This window comes from Marmota marmota, unplaced genomic scaffold (genome assembly GCF_001458135.2).
Source record: "Marmota marmota marmota unplaced genomic scaffold, marMar, whole genome shotgun sequence".
In the NCBI taxonomy this organism is placed as follows: Eukaryota; Metazoa; Chordata; class Mammalia; order Rodentia; family Sciuridae; genus Marmota; species Marmota marmota.
In genome coordinates, this window is record NW_026000019.1 from 18,112,601 (window position 1) to 18,130,567 (window position 17,967).

A 17,967-nucleotide genomic window follows, 5' to 3' on the forward strand; every position below is an offset into this window, starting at 1 on the left:
AATCTCCTAGGTCCATCTCTCCCTCTTCAAAAGTCATACATGAGTAAAATGGAAAGGCTTTAAGAAAAATAGTAGGGCTGGGGATGTGGCTCAAGTGGTAGCGCATTTGCCTGGCAATGCGTGCCGCCCGGGTTCGATCCTCAGCACCACATACAAACAAAGATGTTGCGCCCGCCGAAAATTAAAAAAATAAATATTAAAAAAAAATTAAAAAAAAAAAAGAAAAATAGTAAAAAGCTCTGATTCAATTCTTATGTTGCTTCTTATTAACTGGCTATATTTCTTAGCAAGGCAAAATAACATGCTTTAGCTACCCAACCAAAATAAAAAAGGAGGGGCTGGGGTTTTGGCTCAGCAGTGGAGCGCTCGCCTAACATGTGTGGGGCCCTGGGTTTGATCCTCAGCACCACAAAAAAAGTAAATAAAAAGAGGGTGTTGTGCCCAACTATAACTTAAAAATAAAATGTTAAAAACAAAAACATTTTAAAAAAGGAAAAGTACTTTGCAGGGTTTCTAGCTTTAGTAAGAAAATATGCACGAAATACCTGAAAAGAAATAAACATATGGTAAAAAAAAATCATTAAACGGTAGATATTATCCTTGCCATTAATTATGACAGTTAATGGCTTCAAAGCTGCTTTATTTTGCTTTTCCCAGAAAAGTATCAGAAACTTTATCTGTGGCTAATATCATTAGATCCTAATTTAGATACCTTCTGGTGGGGGCCAATCAGGTGAAAAAACACAGTAATTTAAACAGGGAAAATTAACTATAAAGAACTATTAACTATATGTAATAGGAGGATAACTGTAAAGGAAAGGAAAGCATTTCAAGGAAGAGCAAACTTGGAAAGGGGAATCCTTTCCCTAAAGCTGGTATTCAGATCTCCCTAGAGAAGGTATGACTGCAGCCCCACGAATAGCAAAGAAATCAGGCAGACAGATTGGCAGGCAGGCTAGCAAAGGAGGGTTCCCTGAGCCAGCTCACTGGCATGTTAGGCCTGGGGCACACAGAATCTGTGTCCGTAAGGCTGAAGAAGGACTTAACTGAGTCAGAACCAAAGTTATGAGCTCACGGGCAAATGCTGTACAAACCTGGAGGTAAAGCATCCCTAGATGTCCTCAGACAAAACCAAGAAATAATAATCAGCACATCAGAACCAAGAAGAGAAATCCCTTCTTCCTGCAGTGTTTCTTCAGCATCCTCTACTGTCACAACTGATACTGTACGCGCTGTAAAGAACACTTAAGGCTCCATTAGTGATGATCAGGTTAAGAAGGTAGATTTGGAGCCAAGAGGTAATAATCTGACACTGGAATACAGAAAACAGTTAAAATAGCCCATCTCTTCTAATACTTAGCAGCCAGGTTACAAATCCAAATCTCTTAAACCAATAAGTTAAGAAATTATTATTACAGTATGTAAGTATATTATGACTTACAAAACACAGCTCCCATAGAGGTCTATAAATTGTAGCAATGTCAGTTTCCTAGTTGTGATAACATACTGTTGTGATGTGAGATGTTATCCTTGGGGAAAGTTGGGGGAAGTGTACATAGAGATATTTTGTACTATTATTATAATTTCCTCTAAGTCTATGATATATATATATATATATTAATATATTAATATGTATATAATATATAATTTCAAACTAAAAAGTTTTTCAAAATTAGCTCTAAGATATCAAAAATCAATCAACTTATAAAAACACATTACAGAAAATATTTTAATTGCTAATATAAAAGGTGTATTTCTTAAAATATGATGATAAAATAAATAATAGTATTACATATATTCATACTTCATACTAAACCTCCCTCTATTGATTGCCAGAAAGCCAGCAATGGAATATGCTGAAAATTCTGCCCTAATTACAAGTTTTAGTCCAAAGATCGAGAGACAGATAGAAGTTTCCAGATACCCACTCTGCAAAGCACTTAATAATGCCAATTTCTTTCAACTGTCACTTGAAAACATCTTGAGAGAACACTGAAAATATTTTTGTGTAAGTAATAATGTGTTTTCCTAAGGAAAAAGATTATCTTTCTACTGCCTTGAGAAAAAACAGAGGACAAATGAATAAGCTCATGGAACAACTCATGGAGAGTATAGGTCACCCGCTTAATTTTTTCTCATTTTCAGAAAAGGAATTAAGAAAAATATTAGAACATCTAAATATTGGATTTTGCTAAAAAAAAGTTCATAAATTCATTTACATAAGAGATTAAAACATGTAAATTAGACTAACACCTGGGCAACTTCAAGACAGTAGCTTGGGCTTCTTCTTAAATAATAAAACTATAACAATTTCTTACGGTGAAAGTAAAAAGAAGTACTAAGCAAATTTGGCCAAAAACCCTCAGAAAAGTCTTAATACTGTATTAGTTTAGTCAAAAGATGATAAACAATTCAAATCCAACCACCCTTTGACTTTAGTAATGTCAAATCATACTAGAGAACTGTTGGTTCAATGAAAAGAAAAGATCCCCAGGTAATTTTTTTCTGTTATCCTTGCCCAGGAAATCTTTTACCCAAGAAAATAAGATAAGGCAAGGTACCTGATAAGTGATAAGTAGGATAAATGCTACTTATTACTTCAATTTGTTACATGGTTTTGGCTGTAAGCCTCAAGCCTAAATTAAGATCTGAAGCTGGAACATCTCAGGATTACTCTGCAAATGGTTAAAGTGCATAGGTCTTAACTCCATTGCTCCATATGGTCTGATATAGGACTGCTTTCTAGTAATGATGTGTTGTATTTTTCTAATGTATATATAATGAATTTTAACCACTCCCAAATTAAAAGTGATAAAAGTGACTCATGGAAATTCTTCCTCTCTATCAGTGTTGGCTGTTACTCAAACAAACTGAGTTGTGTGTTTTAAAACAATCTAATCATTGTACTCAACTTTTTTTTATTACTACTTCATTCTAGTAAGCACAGCAACCATGAGGGGCAAAACCCTGGGAACAGAATGGTGTGCCATAGAGTGAAACCCTGAAACCAAAATCTCTCCTCAATTTTCCTCCCACAAGGCTTAAAATTAGCACCATTAGAACATCTCCCCCTGTTAGGGAATTTAAAGAGGTCCAGTTGCTAAAATAAAGATTAATATGTGGTGGGAAAAAATCAAATAGTCAGAACACTAACACTGGCCAAAACTGAAAAATTTCCCCTTCTCCTTTCTCACTTTTTGGGTATCAAGCAGAAGTAACAATTTATTCTAGGCATCCAAATGGGTGCTAGGTAATAGTGCTAGTAATAATGTATTTGAAACATAAATTAAGGCTTTTTGAATCTGTATCAACACAGCAGAGTGGAAGGAAACCTTCTGCAATATTTGTAGATGTGGTGGTACTAAAACACAGGGAAGGTCAGCTGTGCAAGGACAGAATGTTCACTGTTTCTGCTGTGGCAACACCAGAACCTGACCTGAACAGCCCTGTGTACACTTCAGTGTTTCAGCTGGAGTTCCTCCATGATTCAGCATAGAACTTCCTCACCTCACACATCTCAGACCACAATAGTCTTACATTCTCCTCTTAGTGGTTGATGCTAGTTTTCTCTTCTACAAACCAGTCAGCTTTTCTCCCAGGGCATGGTGGATTTGAAATCCCTGGCAATCACCTGGATGCGCCAACACCTATATCACTTTCAAATTGTGCTGAAAATTACCAAAGATTACTAATTTGTTTATCTTGTAACTGGTTTATTTTAAATCTAGCATATAATCAAGATTTAACTGGATTCAGTCTTTAAGAATACATATACCTAGAAATCAGATGGCTTTGGTTAAATCCTGGATCAGTTTCTGACCAAATGACCAAAGTTACTTAACCTCATTAAGCCTCTGTTTCATCATCTACAAAAATGGATTAATGATAATAACATCCTTCTCACATGTTGAGACAACTGAATTGTTAAACAGCCACTTACTAAGTCCTCAATAAATATTTGTCATTATTATTACTGTTCTCTATTTTACATCCCATTCTTTTTTTAATATTTATTTTTTTAGGTGTAGATGGACACAACACAATGCCTTCATTTTTATGTGGTGCTGAGGATCGAACCTGGGTCCTGCCCATGCTAGGTGAGCGCTCTACCACTGAGCCACAATCCCAGCCCCAAAATCCCATTCTTAAAGCTTTATATGTGATGTCCAGCACAGATAACTGAGGAAAGTATACAATTTGTCAAAAGAAGAGATCAGTTTTTCACGTCTCCTCTAAAAAACATAGGGACTTTTATTAGGTTCAATGTTCATTCAATAACTCATTCCATATTACAACAAATTTCACCAATGCTCTAATATAAAATTATATATACTTTTTATTCATTTATCCAAGGTTTAAAACAGAGGAAGTAGAGAATAAAAGTATGTATTCTAGTACTAGATGGACTCAATTCAAAATTAACTGTATGACTTCAGACAAGTTATTTAACTTCTGTAATTCATGTTTTTCTCAAATGTAAAATGAAAATAATACCTCATAGGTAGTACCTAGAAAAGTACCCAGCACAGAGAAAGTGCTACATAATAATTAAATAACTAATTATAATGTTCTTTGTTCCAAGCACAGTCCTAGATACTCAAGATTCTGGGATTAACAATATACTTGGCTATAAAGGTGTTGAGACAAACAACTGCAGTATAATTTGTATTAATAATGTCAAATATCAATATACAAGATACCCTTGAACATATTTTTAAAAAAAGAATACTGATTATTAGAATTCCATGTAGGTGATAGGTACATTGGGATTTTATATGATTCCTTCTACTTTTGTATATGTTGGAAATTTTATATAATGAAAAGTTTTCTCCTTCAGTGATAGGCACAAATAATGTAATTTGAAGGATTTTCTTTCACACAATGTCTTTACACTTCAAATTAATTTTGTCAGCAGCAGTGTTAAAGATGCATATATATTAAGAACTGTCTTGGGGCTGGGGTTGTGGCTCAGTGGTAGGGCGCTCGCGTAGCATGCACAAGGCATTAGGTTCGATCGTCAGCACCTCATAAATGTAAACTGGGGTTATTGTGTCCACCTAAAACCGAAAAATAAATATTAAAAATAATTTTTAAAAAAAGAACTATCTTGATAAGAGTGCCACCTACTGGGTTACTTAAACCACCATTTACAGTTTGTGATTTAAACACAATTAATATCACATTTAACACAATAAAAAGCAAAGGTTTCATTTTCGAAAATCTGAGTATTTACAAAATCTCCCATATCACAGGTAATTCTGTTATAACAAACAAAGTATTATTAGGACAAGACTCATTAGCCTGAAGCAATGTCAGTTAATTCTAATTTGGATATTTATAAAGGTCTCTGATAGAATGAGTGAAAAAGTAGGCAAAGAAATTTAACACTGATTACTGAATATATGAACTCAGAATTGTATTAGATATTATCATCAATAGTTATATTAAAATAAAAACAATACAACTTACGCATCCCACAATGTATCCAAATTTCAAAATGTTATACAAAATAAACATAAATTTTTTGTCAATTTATTTTAAATTTTTTGTATTTTCTTACTTCAAGACAGGGTTATGGAGGCTGACCTCAAATTTGCAATCTTCCTGTTTCAGCCTCCCAGGTAGGTTGGATTACAGGTGTGCACCACTATGCCCAGTGTGTCAATTTAAAAAGAAATAAAATTAAAACAATATACTAAGCAGTTATGTGTGGAATTAATTTTAAAAACAACTGTCCTGATATATACAAACGAATACATGTAGGAAATTTTTCTTTTTTGCTGTTCCTTTTTTTTTTTTTTTTTCTGGTAGCAGGGATTGAACTCAGAGGCACTCAACTACTAAGCCACATCTCCAGCCCTGTTTTGTATTTTATTTACAGACAGAGTCTCTCTGAGTTACTTAGAACCTCACTTTCGTTGAGGCTGGCTTTGAACTCGAAATCCTCCTGCCTCAGCCTCCCAAGCTGCTGGGATTACACGTATGCGCCATCACTCCTGACTTATTGTTCCATATTTTTATTGGTGCATTATAGTTATACATAATGATGAGATTTGTTGTTACATATTGATGTATGCACAAGATATAACAATATAATTTGATAAATATCATTACCCAGTTCTTTCCCTTTCCTATTCCTTTGCTCTACTGGTCTCCCTTCAATTTTCATGAGATTCCCCCCACCAACTTTTTTCCTTTATCCTCTCTAGAGGATATCTAGAGGATATTTTATCCTTTATCCTCTCTAGAGTCCTCACATGATCCTCACATGACATTATGAGTTTGGCTTATTTCACTTAATAAAATACTCCATCCACTTTTCTGCAAATGACGTATTTGACTTTTCTTTATGATTGGATAAAACTCCATTGTAAACATATACCACATATTCTTTATCTGTTCACCCACTGATAAACAGGTAGGCTGGTTCCATAGCTTAGCTATTGTGAATTGTGCTGCTATAAACATGGTTATGCACGTACTACTGTAGTATGCTAACTTTAATTCTTTAGAATAACTACCAAGGAGTGGTATAGCTGAGTAATATGTTGGTTTCCTGCACAGTCTTCTGAAGAAGCTCCATACTGATTTGCAAAGTGGTTGTACTAAATTACAATCCCACCAACACTTGTAAAAGTGTCCCTTTTCCCCAACTTCCTCTTCAGCAATTCTTATCATTTGTATTCTTGATGGCTATCACTGTAACTGAAAGAGATAAAATTTCCATATAGTTTTGATTTGCATTTCCCTAACTACTAAAGTCGTTGAACCTTTTTCAAATATTTGTTAGCCATCTGTATTTCTTTTGAGAATGTCTGTTAAGTTACTTTGCCCATTTACAGAATTACCTGTTTTAGGGGTCCGAGTTCTTTCTATATTCTGGGTATTAATATCCTGTCAGAAGAGAAACTAGCAAAATTTTTCTCCATTCTGTAGGCTTTCTCTTACATTTTTAACTGTTTTTTCTGCTGTGTAGAAGCTTTTCAGTTTGATGCCATCCCATTTATTAATTCTCAATATTATTTCCTATAGGCTTCAGGAGGCCTATTGAGGAAGTCATTGCCTGGGCCTATATGTTGGAGTGTTGACCCTATGCTTTCTTCTGAGTTGCAAAGTTGCTGGTCTAATTCCTAAGTCTTTGATCCTTTCGAGTTGGCTATTGTGCAAAGTGAGAAACAGGAATCTAGCCTTACTTTTCTATATATGGAGAGCCAGTATTCCCAGCAACATGAAAACATTAAAATGGCTACCTGTTCTCCAACATACATTTTTGGTGCCTTTGTCAAGGATCAGTATCTATATGGATTTGTCTCTATCTCTTCTATTCTGTTCCACTGGTCTATGTACCCATTTTTATGCCAGTACCATGCAGTTTTTGTTACTATAGCTCTGAAGTATAATTTGAACTCAGGTATTGTGATGTTTGTTTTGTTGTTGTTGTTGTTGTTGTTGTTTTTACTTAGGATTGATTTGGCTATTTCGGGCTCTTTATACTTCCAAAAGAATTTAAGAATTGATTTTCCTAATTCTGTCAAGAATCTCATTAGTATTTTGATGAGAAGTACATTGAATCTGTACATCACTTTTGATAATATGATCATTTTAACAATATCAATTCTCTGTATCCATGAATGTGGGAGATATTTCTATCTTCTAGTAACTTGAATTTCTTTATTCGGGGCTCAATAATTTACATTGAAGACGTCTTTCATCTCCTTGTTTAGGTTTATTCCTAGGTACCTTTTTATTTTTTTAAGGCTTTTGTGAATGGGACTGTTTTCCTGATTTCTTCTTCAGCAAATTAATTATTGATGTAGGAAAGTTATTGATTTTGTATGCTTTATACTTAGGAAAATTTCCTAATGACAGACACATACTAATTCACAATAGGTTCCTCTCAAGGAACCTAAGTGTAACATGAGATAACAGGCTCTGAAAAAATATTGGTATTCTGAAAAAAACATCCAAAAAGTAGTTTAGGTGATGATGAGACTATTGGAAAAATCTGAATAAAACTATTTTATGAATATAAAAGTAGGCTAGGGCTGGGGTTGTGACTCAGTGGTAGAGAGCTTGCCTCACCTGTGTGAGGCACTATGTTTGATTCTCAGCACCACATATAAATAACTAAATAAAATGAAGGTCCATCATCAACTAAAAAAAAATTTTCTGAAAAAGTAAGCTAAAGTAGCATTTCTAAACTATTGTTTTCTACTTTAAATGTATGTGTAAATGTTTAACCAAGTTACCAAAAAGATATATAATTAGGCCCTCAACTATTCCACCTATATTTATCAAGCTTTCTTTATTTAAGTTTATCAAACTTGGGGCTTCTCATTGGGAAAAGAAATGCTTTACATCCAAGCATAGTTTGCATAGTTTAGGTATAATATGCCATTTAATCATAAAACTCTAATATTTTGAAATAATACTTATTTAAAGTTAAATTATTCAACACCTAATACTTATTATACATGTCACTATAGGCTTATTAAATATAAAGTTGCTTTTTTGTAACATGCAAAAGGAAGTGCTCAACATAATGATGTGATATGTCATCTAGAATGGGGTTTGAAGGTTTCCTAGTGGCTCATTCTCGGCAAATAAAACAACAAAAGTACTAAGTACTAGAGTGAATTACAAAGTATTGGAGAAAAAAAATGAAATCCGGGACCAGGGTTGTGGCTCAGTGGTAGAGCGCTTGCCTGGCGTGTGTGAGGCCCTGGGTTCAATTCACAGCACTACATATAAATAAATAAAATAAAGGTCCATTGACAAATAATTTTAATTTTTAAAAATTAAATCCAGGAGTCAATACCAAAAACAAATAGATAATTAAGTGGAAGAGAAGAGAAGGCTCTAATTTACAGCAGAATGCCATGATCTGATAATAATATAGGGATGGTAATACAGGAGTTGAAAAATTATCATTTTGTAATCACAATCATAAAGACTAAATCAGACAAGAATCATGAATGATTGCTAGATCAAGGAGAAAATTTTGATAAGGAGCAGAATGTTTTCATAGTCTTAAAATTATTCTCTCTAACACTAGTTTAATTTTTTTAAATGCTTCTGAAAGTTTGAAATTGCTTCCAAATAAAAAATTTAAAAACGGCTATTATCTAACACTAGCCAATTTTTTTAATGAAAGGTTATTATATGTAATAAAACAATATTCTTTAGGACTTTAATATTTAGCAAAATTTTTTCTCTTCAGCTCATTTTTCATCAATTTTAAGACTATATAATTAAGACACTTTTTTATACCACTAAGAATGACAGAGAAAGGTGACAATTATAAGATGTTATCAACTATAAAGCACATCACAATTTCAGGGATGTTAAATATGAAAACATATGTCTTACAAATGATGAAATATGATTTTTATACATGGTCAAATTTGCAAACCACTTTTTTAAACATGCATACATCACCATACCATAGTGATTTTATGCTGAATTGAACTTTTTCTGTTACCTGAAAATAGGCAACAGGATCCAAAGATTGGAACAAAATAGAACTAAGTATTCTACTTCCTACAGAAAACTAAAAATGGTTGGGGACCACACATCTTCTCCTAGCTTTCATAAGGACAAAGGGGCTGTGATGTCATCAATTGTTATCTCGGTTGCCTCCACCATAATTCCAGTCCAAGAAATGTAGAAGGAAGACACAGGGAGTAGTCACAGTATACAGCAATCTTGATGAAGAGGTTTTTTTCTCTTGCTTATCACCAATTTCTCCCATTCCTTGAAGCCAAGTGAATAAAAATGTGCATTTCCAATTTTTTTGCCACTACAAGCAATGCTGTTTATTAATAAACATCTTTAAAAATATCTTTATATAGCATTACTCTTATCTCCAATAGAATAATTTCCCTAAGACCAATGTATCCAATTATAGGACTTTTTAAAAAATATTTTTACATGCTGCCACATTGTTTTTGCAAAATGGGTGTACACACACACTTGACACTTCCATTAACAACATGAGAATATTCTTTTTCCTGTATCTGTACCATCACTACATATGTTTCCAATCTGATATCTTGTGCTTACTTTCATTTACATCTCCATATTTGTGAATTAAGACATCTTTAAATATGCTAGGCATCTCAACAGCTTTTCCATGATTTATTTATTCATACTCTAGTATATTTTTCTCCTTTATTTTCTTCCAATTGTTTAGAAATGTGATATCTACAATACGAATATTCTTTCAGAATTATCATCTGTTATTGACTTTGTTTACAGTATTGTTTGTCCTACAAGTTTTGTTTTGTGAATAGCTTTCCTATGAAAGATAAACAATTTGTGTCTATGCATTTATATATTTTAAAAATATATATCTATATTTAAGCCTACTCAAATGGAAAAATAATTCAAAAGTTAAGGTATTTGTGCTGTATACGCAAATAAGAGAAAATAAAAGGGTTGAAAGAATTATTGAAAAACTAAGGTAATTGCATGTATATTTTCCCCATCAAATGAGATTTTCAGTGAAGTTAGTTATATGTAACTTGAAGTGGAGACAGCATTATTATTCTCATCTTCATTTTTATTTGGAGAAAGTATAATGAAAAGCCACACTGAGCAACAGAGTTGATTCAATAGCTTGTCTTTTGAAAGTAGTATCAATGTCAACACAAGTTTTGATAGCATTTAGGAGCAAGATACTTACCTTTCAATAGCTAATTCTTTGTTAGAAAGTTGCTGCACTGTAATTACAACCTTCTTCTCTATTCCTTGCTTTAATTTGAAATAAAATTTATCTCTATCCTTTGGCACAGGGCTGAAATATTCAAAAAGAACAAAAATTACCAATATAATAATATAATCAAATAAGATAACCTATTCCAAGGTTTGAACAAGACAATCAAGTATTTAAGCAATGACTCTTAAGATGTGTTATACTCTTGGCCTGAGTTTGTGGCTCAGTGGTAGAGCATGGAATGCGCCTAGCACATGTGAGGCACTAGGTTTGGTCCTCAGCACCACATATAAATAAATGAATAAAATAAAATAAAATAAATGTGCTGGGCTGGGGATATAGCTCAGTTGATAGAGCACTTGCCTTGCATGCACAAGGACCTGGATTCAATCCCCAGCACCACAAATAAATAAATAAATACAATGTGCTAAACTCTCACCTTGCCACAGATAACAAACTATAAATTTTATGGTCAGAAACAGAAATTTCCATTAATTTTTAAACTGGACTTAAAAGAGCCTTACATTTCATCTCCTAACCAAGTTTAAAACCAAGATGTAACATAATACAATTGCAGGGCTGAGGTTGTGGCTCAGTGGTAGAGCTCTCGCTTGGCAGGTGTGAAGCACTGGGTTCAATCCTCAGCACCATTTTTAAATAAATAAATAAAATAAAGGTATTGTGTCCATCTACAACTAAAAAAAATTAAAGCTATAATTGCAAGTTTTAGTTATTGTTTAATAAATTTTAAAATATAGTTTATTCGCTATTTTTAAGACAGTCACATTTCTGGTTTAGCTGGCTGGTTAGTCATGGGTGCCTATTATATAGTGAAACAGAAGGCAAAAACATTGAGAACTTTAATTTTAAGACAGCATTCAAGATGTTATGACATATTCAAAAACATACAAAGAAAAGATTGACCAAGATAGATAGCGGTAAGTTAATCAAATTCAAACCTAAACCAAACGATTCTTTTGGGGGGAAGCCAATACTGAGGATTGAACCCAGAGCACCTTAACCAGTGAGTTACATCCTCAGTCCTTTCTATTTTTTATTTTGAATCAGGGTCTCACTAAGTTGCCAGGTTGGCCTGGGACTTGCAATCCTCCTGCTTAAACATCCCAAGTAGCTGGGATTACAGGTATGTGTCCCCATATCTAGCTAAACTCATTATTCATATAATGAATTAATTCATTAAAACAATAAATGTTGAAAATAGAAGTTCTCAACTGAAAAGGAAAACTATCAGGAACAACTTATTTGATCTGAAATTCTATTTCTACATCTAAATTATCTTCCTAGTAATTACTGTTAGAATTAAAAGCACAGTTAAGGCATATAGGTGGTTAATAAATAGTATAAATATTTCTTATTAATTGCCTGTTTTTAAACTGGAGAAAAACATTTTAAATGTCCAATAGAAAAAAAAATGGACAATTAAATGATAGCTGAACTATATAATATACTATTAGTTACCATTAAAAATTATTTTAAGACATTTTAATGAGAAATTCTTAAAATGTAAAGAAACTACTTGTATATATACAATCATTTTAAAATTCCCTTAGAAATAAACAAAGGGGATAAACTAAATATTGGAAGTAATTACCTATGGCTGGCAAGATTAAAGTTTCTCCTTCTATTTTTATTATTTTACTAAATTTACTATAATAAACTTTAGCACTTTTAAATTATTAAGAAAATCATTTAAATATCTGAAAAGCATCAGAACAATGAAACATATTCACCAAATATTCCTTTACCAGTTTAACACTTTATGCCAACATTGTCTAGCTTGGGGAAATTTTAGATTAGCCACTATTATATTTCAGGGATAATGATATATTTTTTTCCTTCATAAATAACCTCACCTAAAGTTTCCTTTTCCATCATCTTCTTTTACCTCCAAGGAGACACCAAAGGTAAACACATCACTGTCGGGGGTAGGAATAATCGAGTCTTTAACATCAGACACTTGTCTGGAAGAACGTTTGAATGCTGTACAGAAACTATATAAAATTCTGCTTACCTAAAAAAATAAAAATGGAAATACCATTAGGCCTGAGTTTTAACTGCATTCTGATACCCTTCTCTGATTTTTGAGTCTATTACTTTCCATGATCACAATTTTCTTAAGTAGATAAAAGATATATAATCTAAGAATCCATTAGTCATTTAGATATTGCATAAATATTTTTCATCACTTATGCATTAAAGAGGGGTGAGTCAAAACCATATGTAGTAAATGTAGATAGATCATCCTAACTCTAAATAAATCATATCCTGAAGACTATCATCAGTTTGAAGTCTAAGAGGGAAAATATTGCTAACAATATCCCTCGAAAGGCAAATTAATTTCACAGAATATTTTAACTTTATTAAAGTAATAAAAGAACATCATTTCAAGTATGATGTATGTTTTCGAACTTACAACAGATAAAATTCCAATGTAAACACTAGAGATGAGAACTAACATTTAGGAGTTGCAACAAGGATCTGGGAAACCTGAGAATTAAGAAAGACAAGACAATGAGGTGCACTCAGGAGAAAAAGTAAGTTGATATCTTTAACAGTGATTCAGAATCCGCCCCAGTACAAAAAAGCATGATACGCCTGTCCAGGAGAGAGGGAAAAAAATACCATCAGTACCAAAGGAGATCATTTAATTATTATAAAAAACTTTCTTTGAAGAAGTTCTCTGATAATACTTAATGAAAAGGCAAGATTTCCTTCCAAGAAATTGCTGAGATAGCATGTACATCATTTGTTAGGAAAAAATTATTCTATAGAGTGAAGAATATTTTATTATTATGAAAAATTTCTCTCCAGTATGGACAGCAAGGTATCTTTGCTATCTGATACACAAATAGGTTATCACTGTTAGAAAACTTAGATGTTATTTACTGCTATTTATCAATAATGATTTTATAGATAGATAGATATAGATATATAGCTTTTTAATTTACATACTCCATTAATACACACTACAATATCTGATTCTCCAAAGCAGGTTTATAAAGCAGGCCTGACAGAATTTGCAATACTTTTTGCAAATGATTAAAATGGGGTTCAAAAACTTTCCAAAAATCATGCAGCTATTAAATGATTGAGTTGTCTAGAATTCTAAGTTGAGGGCTTCTTAAGGAGACTGCTTCCTAATATTATTTAGATTAGCTCCCTGATTATCAATGACTTTCTCTTGTAGAATAGTAAAATAGGGAATTAAATTCAATAAGTTTATATGTATATGTGCCTCACTAGAGTAGAGAAATATGCCCAAGTGTATTCATATTGAGGAATGGCCGCCTCACTAAGAAAGAATTATTTAAGAAACAATCAAAAAAGACATGTTTCAAATATTCTTGTTTTGTTTGTTTCAACTCTGGTATTTAAACTTGGTAATAAAAATAAACTAATTTAGGTTCATCAAGGAAGCCATATCAATTTACAGACGTCTCTAGGCTTTAAAATACACTGAAGTATTTTGACTGGATCTTAAGATGATGCTAGGCTCTACATCTTCCAAATGTATGCTCACAAACAAGGTTTCAGCTCAAGTCTTCAATTTCTCTTTTCACTTCTCAGCCTCAGAGGACTAGAATCTGAGCCACAGAATAAAAGCAAATCCCACTTTCAGAAATAAGCATTCATGAGAACATCACTTGAAGAGATTCCAGTATTTTTACTCAATGTTGTCATAGTATAAAAATACTAAAGGATTCTGCGAATGAAGGGATGATGAATGGTCTTAATGTATTCTATTAGTATTAGGACCTTCTAATGTCCACTTAAATATATATACACATATACACACACATAGTTATATACAGACACAAATGGCTCATATTTTTCCTAAAGCAGCAAAATATTATAAATCCCACACCTTTCCAGAAGTTATTCTCTTCCTCATCTGCAAAAAAAAATATATTAACATCTCATACTTGTGATCTTGAAGCAACAACTTCGAATCTCTTATCCCATCCATAGGTTGAATAATGAAAATGAGGTGAAACAAGAGGGGTTAAACAAAGGTCATATTTTCAATACCTCAAAATGGTAAATTAAAAGTAAGGAGATTACTCTGAATATTAACAAATCTTTTACTTATTAGATAAATTCAAATTGTCATTGAATATATTGCTTTACGAATACAACTTTTTTAATTCATTTAAAACAAGAGTACTCCTTCAGCAATAAAAATTTGTTAAAGAATGCAGTCTTTCTTATTTTTCTACTTTTCTACTTTAGTTTTATTCATATATTCTGGCATAAGCTTTTTCTGTATACATACAGCCTAACACATTCAAAAACAACTAGTCCTCAAACTTTTAGTACTCACATTTACATGTTAATCAGTGATTACCCTAAACTCCTTTTCAATGTCAATTAATAGTTTCTTAAATTAGCTGATTAACATTATTTGTTAACATTTTTAGCAACTGTAGAAATATTCCTGCCCACCTAAAGTTCAACTTTGGTTGTAGGACCATATTTGGTTCACAGTGGTTATGAACGTTTAAAAGTATTTTACCATGTTATCCCATTACAATCATATATAAACAAGTAAAAACAATAAAAGCAGCAAAGGTTTGATATTCATAAGAACTGTAGGCCTCAACTCCAGAGACTATTAAAACAATGACAAATTAACTTACTCAAGACATTTTTGAGTTACAGTGCTAGGGATACAGAAGAGAACATGGAAGTTACATTGTAACAAATGTTAGTTGAATGTACTTGGTTTGGGAAAGTAAAAATAATTAGGTAAGCCAAAACCAAAAATATTTAGCCTAAGATGCATACTTATTGAACTTAGCTCAATAATTTTAGTGTTAAGAAGGAAAACGTAATCAAACAACACAATATAAATATGCTATTGAAGACTATACCTAGAAGGTGAAGTGTAAATAATGACTTTAAATTACTTTTAGTTCTTTGGATACAATGTACTTCCTAAATAAAATGTGAAATCCAGTGTCTACTTTTTACATATGCAATTAAAATGTTTTTTAAGCAAACATCATAATATGTGAAATTAGGGAAACACTTATATATAATTTTAGAAAAATTAAGTCAAATTCCATTGATATTTATTCTCTCCTGTCCCTTCTCATCCCTTCTTCTCACCCTTTTATTTTCTTTGTGTCAGAGATACCAGCAAGCTTGCCACATCAAAAGGCTACATCACCAAAAAAGGCAAAGAATTAGACAAATTCTAAAGAGGATGGTAAGGCTTCAGGAATTTATTTTTAAAAGGTTAAGTATATGGAGCGAACCCAGAGTGGTAAAGAATAATGGGGGAAAAAAACAGACTGCACCTTTCTTTTGGAGAATTATGTACAACAACATATTAACTTCATTAACAGCATTTAAAGCTAACCTTATCTTACAAGTTGTTATTTCCACCAAAAAGGTTAAAATCACTTGTAAATTCTACAGTGTGTATGAACAAGCTGAATCCTATAAGTGACCCAAGGATTGTCAAGGTAAATTAATAAAAAATGATTTTCAATGTCTATGATTCTTGAAACAAATTGGATAGTCAAAATTATGTGAAGAAAATTAAAACTACATACCATGGCAAATACTTCATATGTTACATTATTGAAATACACACAAAAATAATTATCTAGAAGGGGCATTTTCATTGCAGAAGGCAAAGATTTATTGATAAATAAAACAGAACTATTTTCCCCCAAAAGCAGTACCCATAGAAAGCACTAATAAACACAAAACTTTGTTATCTGCTTGGGGTTGTTGTTATTTTTAAATGAGGGTGGGAAGACAGCACCCATAGGTATCTGGAATGGAAATATCCCAAAATTTTAACTGTGATAGAATTCAGGTCACCTTTTATTTTCTTCTTTATTTCAGTATTTTGCAAAGTCTCAAATATGTATTATATGTTAAAAGTCCAAACAAAGCTATTACATAACAAAGCATTTACTTAAATATAGCTAGGGTTTCCAAGATAAAGCCTTTCTATTAATATTGGTGTATGATAACCTATTCTTTCAGAAACATCATGTATCAAGTAAATGTTCATCCAAAAAAGGTAGGAAAAAACATTCTACGAACAGCATCCTAAAACAACCTGTTGTTTTAAACAACTTTTAAATACATGTGTCACTGAAAGAACCTATTACATTCACTGTAATTAAAAAATTATTGGGGGGCTGGGGTTGTGGCTCGGAGGTAGAATGCTCGACTAGCATGCGTGAGGCACTAGGTTCAATACTCAGCACCACATTAAAAAAATAAAATAAAGATATTGTGTCCACCTATAACTAAAAAATAAATATTTTTAAAAAAATTATTAGGGCTGGGGTTGTGGCTCAACAGTAGAGTGCTTGCCTAGCATGTATGAGGCACTGGGTTCGATCCTCAGCACCACATGAAAATAAATAAATAAAATAAAGGTATTGTGTTCAACTACAACTAAAAATATATTTTTTTTAAAAAAATGTATCCAAGAAATATTTTTAAAATTATAAAATTCAAAGAAAACATAACCAGAATATTTCTGAATCATCTTTCAAAATAAGGCAAGTAACTGTCTACATGAATATGTTTTTAGAAATATTTTCCAATGCAAAAAGTAGTTTTCTTTTATATAGCAGTACACTGGCAAGCCCAAGAAAATGTACTGCATTAAAAATTCATCTTCCCAACTGATACCATTGACATTTAGCACAAAATACCTTTGAATGCCTTTAACTCCACATGAGGAAAAACTGTGCTTGTAATAACATAACACTGACAGTCGCTAGTATTAATATAATTATAACACAAAAACATCATAAAAAATGTTTTGAAGAAAATGATCTTACTCAATAACAGAAATAAAATCTCAGAGAGTCAATCAAGCCTTCTAAAGTATCTTTTAAAAGTTCTGTATAATATATCCATAAAGATGCAACTAGAATTGGTGACTTGGCTTTTTTCACTATATCTGATATTTTGCTAAGATTGCAATTCAGAAGCCTACCACATAACTCACTCTGCACAAAGATCACTAACATTAAGATAATTCTGATTGGACAGACCAATTCTTTTGCCAGAGGACACAGAGATCCACTCCAACAGAGTCCTGCAGAAGAATATCCAGAGTCAAATGTGTCGTGACCCTTCTGTGGGAACTCCTAACCCTTGCATCACAGCTGTCCAAGAGAGCCATCATCACCCTCACTGGGATTCCCTTCTGCCACCATTGGTGCCTGCTGCTTGAAGATTTTTACAGTGAAGTGACA

The 17,967-nt window shown here is 32.5% G+C and overlaps 1 protein-coding gene across 10 annotated transcripts in view; it reads right to left on the reverse strand.

The window, feature by feature from the left end:
- Rabgap1l (RAB GTPase activating protein 1 like) overlaps positions 1-17,967 on the reverse strand; it is a 592,157-nt gene that overhangs the window by 507,357 nt on the left and 66,833 nt on the right. For 9 of the 10 annotated variants that reach the window (XM_048810001.1, XM_048810002.1, XM_048810004.1 and 6 more), the window contains 2 exons: positions 12,589-12,746; positions 10,685-10,795 (listed from right to left, as the gene is read on the reverse strand). In XM_048810001.1, the coding sequence (XP_048665958.1) occupies positions 10,685-10,795; positions 12,589-12,746 (269 nt within the window). Of the gene's footprint in view, positions 1-10,684; positions 10,796-12,588; positions 12,747-13,148; positions 16,982-17,967 lie in introns of those variants that run through there. The other variant, XM_048810006.1, reaches the window with a different exon arrangement.